This window comes from Anastrepha obliqua, chromosome 3, assembly GCF_027943255.1.
Source record: "Anastrepha obliqua isolate idAnaObli1 chromosome 3, idAnaObli1_1.0, whole genome shotgun sequence".
In the NCBI taxonomy this organism is placed as follows: Eukaryota; Metazoa; Arthropoda; class Insecta; order Diptera; family Tephritidae; genus Anastrepha; species Anastrepha obliqua.
In genome coordinates, this window is record NC_072894.1 from 81,295,975 (window position 1) to 81,303,818 (window position 7,844).

The 7,844-nt window shown below is 41.1% G+C and overlaps 1 protein-coding gene across 1 annotated transcript; it reads left to right on the plus strand.

Moving 5' to 3' along the window:
• Window positions 1–281: 281 nt before the first annotated feature.
• LOC129242091 (uncharacterized) lies at window positions 282–5,486 on the plus strand. Its single transcript, XM_054878651.1, has 2 exons — window positions 282–4,129; window positions 4,175–5,486. The coding sequence occupies exons 1-2, from the start codon at window positions 282–284 to the stop codon at window positions 5,484–5,486; spliced, it is 5,160 nt and encodes a 1,719-aa protein (XP_054734626.1).
• The last annotated feature ends 2,358 nt before the right edge of the window (window positions 5,487–7,844 follow it).

Below are 7,844 nucleotides of genomic sequence, written 5' to 3' on the forward strand. Positions count from 1 at the left end.
TTCCCGCAACAAATTTGTAGCCGCACACAGGATTCTCCCCGCAACATTTTTGAACAGGATTCTCCCCGCAACATTTTTGGTCCTTCGAGCCGGATATAGTCACTCCGCTTGCCTTTTGCATATACGCATTCGCTTGTGTACATACATACGCGTAGCAAAAGGCGCAACGATTATTAAGAAAATTATTTTTGTGCATTGTGTGTACGTTTGTGCAGCCGTTCCTGCATTTAACATCGCGAAAATTCTAAAAACCCGTCGTTTGCTTTTCTGTCATATTAAAAATGTCGAATTCCACTAAAACGCGCGATTCCGCTCTCAATGCCATTAAACGGTATATGGCAAAAAGTATTGATGAGGCATTCACTATGGATGCAGAAAATATTGCAAGCTATCTTCAGTTATTGAGTGAACAGTGGGTTCGTTTTAACGTTGCTCAAGACGCTGTAGAAATTACGTGTGGTGCCGATGTTATTGAAATTGAAGAAAATGTGCGTATCCAAGCCGAAACTTGGTACTCTACAGCTTCAGCTAACTTTAGCCGCGTGAAAAATTGTCGTACTAATTCGCAAGATAGCTCCACAAAGGCATCTGTGTCCACGGTTATACGTTTACCGAAAATGGAGTTGCCCACATTCTCCGGTGACTCTACAGAATGGATTGTTTTTTTCGACGCGTTTTCTTCGTTAGTTGATAATAACTCTGCTTTAACAGATGGACAAAAGTTGCACTATCTCCGAAGCTGCTTGAAAGGTGACGCGTTGAAAATTATCAGTGGTTTTAAAATATGTGACGCAAATTACGTTGAAGCTTGGGGTCTATTAACATCGCGGTATAAGGTTATTCGTGTAATTGTGGAATCTCATCTTCGCGCGTTGGCTGAAATTAAAAGAGCTACGCATGACAATGCTGACGCAATCAAAGGTGTAATTGATGCGTTCCAACAGCATATTCGCGAGCTTAAAGCGTTGGGTCGTCCGATTGAGTTTTGGGATGATTGGTTGGTACATGAGGTCGTCAGTAAGTTGGCATTCGAAACGCGTAAGCAGTGGGAGTTATCGCTCGTTAGTGATGATCCTCCATCTTTTGAGCAACTAATAACATTTTTAGAGATAAGATGCCGATCGTTATCGATGTTTTCGTCGTCAACAACATCAGTACCAATTAAGGTTAAAACTGCATCATCAAGCAAGTCGACAAATGTGTTCCACACGATATCAAAACAAAGAAATGTGTGTGCATATTGTAGTGGACCTCATAAAATTTACAGTTGTGAAAAATTTCGTGAATTGGACTTGTCTACAAAATCACAGTTCGTGAAGCAAGGACACATATGCTTCAACTGCTTAAGTTCAGGTCACTATAAAGACCGTTGTAACAGTGCTTCCACTTGCCGCATGTGTAAACAACGTCATCACACTCTGTTGCACGGTGCTTTGCAGTCAACGACCGTTACCGCAGTGAACAATTACGCGACGCATTCGTTATGTGCTGCTGACGCCACATCAAAGGTAAGCGCAAAAACTTGTGAATTTCCAGCAAGCGTCGACGTTCCACGCGTTTCTTCATGCTTGAACTCGAGCTCCAATCCACCCATAGCTGTAGAAAGAGTTGTGCTGTTATCCACCGCATTAGTGAAGGTACGCGACTGTTCTGGTAATTGGCAGCCCGCACGTGCACTTTTCGATTCTGGATCACATGCTTCCTTTGTAACCGAAGCGTGTGTGCAACGCTTAGGCCTGCCGCGATCAACATCTGAAGTAAACATTACTGGAATTGGGTCAGCGCAAGGAGGACGAGCTAGAGGTGAAGTATCACTTTCTCTTTCTTCTTTCTCTACAAATCAATGCTTTACTGTCAAAACGTTAATTCTGTCTAAAATTACAAGCGACTTGCCAACACAGACTATAGCTACTTCATCGTGGCCACATATCCGAGGTTTATTTTTAGCCGATCCCCATTTTATGAAGCCTGGACGGGTCGATATATTGATTGGAATGGACGTTATGGATCAACTGATCTGTACAGAACTTCGTAAGGGTCCATCTGGAGCTCCTATGGCTCAACTGACGGTCTTTGGGTGGACTCTGTTTGGAAGCGTGAATGGATCTGAGCCTGATATGCCACGCTTACAGTCGTTACATTGCGATGTTCATTTGGATCGAGCATTGAACAAGTTATGGGAGTTAGAGGAAGGTCCGCAAAAAACGTTTCTTACGCATGAGGAGCGTTACTGTGAAGACCATTTTGAAACAACGCATCGAAGGGAACCTAACGGACGGTTTGTCGTCGAATTGCCGCTGAAGCCCGATGTAGCTCTGGGAGAGTCGCGAAACTTTGCTATCCGGAATTTGTTACGACTTGAAAGAAGACTCGCTTGTGACTCCGATCTTCGTTTACGCTACAATGAGTTCATGAATGAACTCATTGACATGAAACATATGCAGGTCGCGTCAGAGACTATGAATCCAACGTATTATATGCCTCATCATCCTGTTTTAAAGGAAAGTAGTACCACGACCAAATTGAGGGTTGTATTTAACGCGTCCGCAAAATCAACTTCCGGAAATTCGCTGAATGACGCATTATTTATAGGACCCCAATTGCAGGAAGATTTATACTCCATCTTACTTCGCTTTAGAACACACCGCTATGCTGTAACAGCAGATGTCGCCAAAATGTATCGTCAAATCTGCGTATCCTTAAAACACGCCGATTTGCAACGCATCGTATGGCGTAGCCACCCATCCCTGCCTATCCAAAATTTTCGCATGGTTCGCGTAACGTACGGAGTGGCAGCTGCATCTCATCTAGCTGTCCGATCACTTCAACAGACGGCAAGAGATTCGTCGAATGATTGTGCTAGGGCTGTTAGTGTTATTCTCAAGGATTTTTACATGGATGATCTACTTACTGGTGCATCTAGTAAAGAAGAACTTCGATTGTTGCAGCAAAATATTTCCGAAATATTGAGGGAAGGGGGATTTGAACTTCGTAAGTGGGCATCGAACTGCGCTGAGCTAATCGCAAGCATTTCTAATGCATCTACGAACATATCACATTATATTGTCGACGATAAGGATGTTCACGCTTTAGGTCTTATCTGGAACACAGAAGGAGACTATCTCACGTTTGCTATTAACTTGAGGGAACCGCCAGTTAAGTTGACCAAGCGCATGTTTCTATCAAATGCAAGTACGCTCTTCGATCCTCTGGGCCTGCTTGCTCCCGCTACTATAAATTCAAAAATTTGGTTTCAAGACATATGGCGCACTAAGGTAGGTTGGGATGATATTATTCCTGAGTCTATCGCAACGAAGTGGTTGGAGCATCGCATAGAACTCAAGAAACTGGCACATTTGAAGGTGAAACGTTGGTTTGGTACTGAAGTAGCTGGGACATTTACGCAATTGCACGTATTCGCAGACGCGTCCGAGCTGGCTTACGCCGCCGTTTTGTATGCACGAACAACACAAAGCGACGGTAGCATTATTGTGTCATTAATTTCGTCGAAAACCAAGGTAGCTCCGCTTAAGCCGACAACGTTGCCACGTCTTGAATTATGCGCCGCTCATCTTGCTGCTAAACTAGTGCGAAGCGTGCTGCACTGCTGGTCTGATCTCCGTTATCCGCTTTTCGCTTGGACTGACTCTACTATAACATTGGCATGGTTACAAGCTCACCCCAGCAGATGGGTGACATTTATAGCCAACCGCGTCGCTGATATTCAAGAAGTTTTGCCTCCCGAATGTTGGAACCACGTTCGTTCTGAACAGAATCCTGCAGATTGTGCTTCAAGAGGTATAACTCCCTCCGAATTATTACGTCATCAATTGTGGTGGGCTGGTCCTATTTTCCTGAAAAGCGCTGAACAATTGTGGAAGCAGAAAAAATCTAAAGAGCACACTACAGAGCTGGGCATACGAAAGAGTATTCGTGCCCATGTGATTAATTCTACAGATCATTGGTCCGTGATGACAAAATACTCATCGTATTCTAAGCTGCGTCGAGTTATTTCCTATGTTTTACGTTTTTTGACTAACATTGGGGCTAACAGACGGCTTAATGTTATAAAGCGTTTTGGTACACCGAGTTGCCAAGAGTTATTTGAAGCTGAACTTCGCCTAATAAGGTATACGCAACAGTTTTATTTTTCTAATGAAATTTCTCTTTGCAGCGCTAAAAGACCAATCCCACTTCGCAGTAGTCTTTTGCGTCTGCAGCCCTTTCTGGATGGGACTTGTGTTCTACGTGTTGGAGGAAGAATAAAAAACGATGAAATCGCTCCAGATGTTAGGCATCCCATTATCTTGCCTAAGAATTGTCCGCTTGCTAAGTTAATAATCTGCGAAATACACAAGGTCACTTTGCACGCTGGGCCCCGCATTATGCAAACTGTCTTACAACGTCGTTATTGGGTTATCGGCGCTCGTAGCTTGATCCGTAATATATACCATAAGTGCGTGAAATGCACTTATTTGAACCGCAATCTTACCACACAAGTCATGGGTGATCTACCTGTCATTCGTACAACCTACGCCCGTTGTTTTACTCACACTGCTGTTGACTTCGCTGGACCTTACCTCTACAAATTCACCCAAGGAAGAGGAGCTAAGGCTACCAAAGGCTACATTTGTTCGTTCATTTGTATGTGCACTGGTGCGATGCATCTCGAATTTGTTGGTGACCTGTCAACACCAGCTTTCCTAAATGCGTTTAAAAGGTTCACCAATCGTCGAGGATTTTGTAAGGTCATGGCATCAGATAACGGTACAAATTTCGTTGGAGCCGAGAAGGAGTTGCGCATTGCATTTCAACAGTGCATGGCTGATATTAAACTTCGCTCTTTCTTTGCGGACTCGAATATCGAATGGCGATTTAATCCACCGGCTGCACCCCATATGGGAGGTTACTGGGAGACCGGAGTCAAACGTGTTAAGTATCATTTAAAACGCGTATTAGGAGAAGTTCCACTATCATACGAAGAGTTCAACACACTTTTGACTGAAATAGAAGCTTGCGTAAACTCTCGTCCACTCTGTGACAACTCTGAAGCTGCTGGTGACTTAGAAGTTTTAACTCCCGGACATTTCATAGTCGGTGAACCGCTGAAGTCAATACCGGAACCTGAGGGTCAAGGGTTTCGTGGAAATCTTCGACAGCGATGGCAAGCAATTTCTGCCATGAGACAACATTTCTGGCGTCGTTGGAGAGACGAGTACCTCGTGAGCTTACAACGTCGCACTAAATGGTTTCGTTCTTCACGCAACATTGAAGAAGGGGATGTGGTTGCTGTATTCAACGAGCCTAATCCTCCGACGAAGTGGACGATTGCACGAGTGATCAAATGCCATCATGGCACCGATGGACGTGTAAGAGTAGTTACGTTGAAAACACCGCATGGCGAATTGGTTCGCCCTATAGTCAAACTTTGCCTTTTGCCAACGAGAGGAGATTTATTTCATGAAGAAACTAATAACTTATCGTAAATGTTTTTCAAGGCTTTTCATTTTCTTTTTAATATTTTGTTTTGAACTTATTCAGATAGTTCAAGGGCGGCGGTATGTTGAGTTCAATTTAATATTAGATAAAATACTTTATTGTTTTTCAACTTTTGTTAAATTGTTATAATTTTCTGTGAGTTAAGTAGGTTTTGTTTGTAAAGAAATGTGTATAAATACGGAACATTTTTGTAAAATATAGTGAGAAAAAATTGTAACTTTGTCAATTGAAGCAGCAAGTTTCATTATTTTGGGCAATTGTTGGATACAGGACTCTCCCCGCAGCATTAAGGATAGAGGACTCTCCCCGCAATGGATTTATAGCCGCATACAAGATCCTTCCCGCATCGTTTTCTTCCTGCAACGTTACTGGTCCTTCCCGCATCGATTTCTTCCTGCAACGTTATTGGTCCTTCCCGCATCGATTTCTTCCTGCAACGTTACTGGTCCTTCCCGCATCAATTTCTTCCTGCAACATTATTGGTTCTTCCCGCAACAAATTTGTAGCCGCACACAGGATTCTCCCCGCAACATTTTTGAACAGGATTCTCCCCGCAACAGGATGCATCATCAGCTATTGATCTTATGACCCAGAGCCGAGGTTTCTTTTGTACAACAAGAGTTTTACCGGGTAAAAGTTTGGATAATAAGCCAGACTCATCGGCATTGTATATTTGCTCTTTTGTGAAACCTAATCCCATACTTGTTTTGTAAAATTTGTACAAAAATGGGTTGATGAGTCACTCCTACATATCGCACCCTAAATACAAAAGGGTCACAACTCAAAATGTACCTTCGCTCAAATATGAACGAGACGTTATCAATAAAACGGTCCGGGGATGACATATGGCAAAAATAAATTTTTTGTTTTTTGGTAGGACTGTTATAAGCTTACATGGCAAATTTCAGCGTGATATGTCACATAGTTTGTTTTCTATGCTACTGCAAACAAGTCAAGCTCGAGTGTGGAAAATTTTGAGTTGTGACCCTTTTGTATTTAGGGTGCGATATGTTTTTGATAATTTTTCTTCGCAAATTTTTAGCCGTCGATGCCTCTTTTTAAAGTTTGTAACCCAACCATTGCTAGTGTGGAAGCCTCCAGGCTTTCATGAATTTTGGTATCTTTTGGCTTTTTCTTTTAGCATATCATTTGTTATTGATACGTTTTTGGACCTTTGACCCGCGAACCAATTGAACAACGTCTTATTCATTTTTGGACACTCAGAAATCTTAAGAGTTTTCAGATCGCGTAACAAAATTCTTTATTGACTGTGCATTTTTTTTAATATCAGTTACTGTTGCTCTATGCACGTGCAAATTTTTAAATAATGCTTTCATGGGAATGAGAATTTGTTCACAATGCCAGGTTTTTCTTTTTTTGTAAGCAGCTTAAATTTTTTCTTTTCAACATAACTCTTTGCAACTCATCTTTTAACACAAAACTGTTATTTCGTCAGCAAATTATTTAGACGGTACTTAAATTCATTCAGCTGACTCAAAAAACTTTATTACCAGTACTTCCCCAAGTTTTATCCTAAAAAATACAACGTAAAAAGAGCAAAAGGAAAATATAAAACAAAAAATGTTGATGTAACGAGGTAAAAATTTTCTACTGTCGCAAGTGCTGAGTACGCAAAGGAAATAAATGTGTCACAAGTATCGAGGTGTGCAAGTATTGAGTTTCTACTGTAGTTGGTAAATGTCGATCGTCAAGTTCTTAGTATGGATCTAGTATAACACAAATCATCTCAATATGCCGCGAATTTATTATTTTAAAATTACAAAATCCTCTAGTAAAGTGTTGTTGCATGCAGATGGAAACATCATTTATGCATAATACAAGTACCTGAATGGAAAAGGAGTGAATACGAGTACTTTTTATGTTTAGTTCAGGAGTTAAAATTAAGAATAGCGAAAAATTATCGTAAAAATGAGAATTTTTCAAAACTCTGAAGATCGGTAGAAATCTATTGAATGTATACAGTTTTATTTTATTTTTTAATTTATTTTGGTTATGATCAATTGCGCAAGAGTTCGTTATTGTACATGTGCCGATTTTCTATTGTTCGGTTCGTATTACAGCCTTATGCTCTCGTGTAACAATTTTTCTTCACTCACTTTATATTTTCGTTTAATAATTTTTTACATTTTTAACATTTGATAAGTTACACAACTGACATTCGATTTGTCTGTCTGCGGTTGGGTACACTCCTATTTTTTTATACGCGTATGTGGCTGTTACGTCTGATTGTATGCCACTGCCCCATTTTGTTGTGCTTTTTTTATGCAAATATGCTAAGAGCTCATAAAATGTTGACGAAGGACATTCTTCAGTCTTCAAATATT

Coding starts and splice junctions, on each gene's coding strand:
- LOC129242091 (XM_054878651.1), top strand. CDS start 282: ATGTCGAATTCCACTAAAACGCGCGATTCCGCTCTCAATGCCATTAAA. Junction 4,130..4,174: donor GCTGAACTTCGCCTAATAAG/GTATACGCAACA, acceptor TTCTCTTTGCAG/CGCTAAAAGACCAATCCCAC.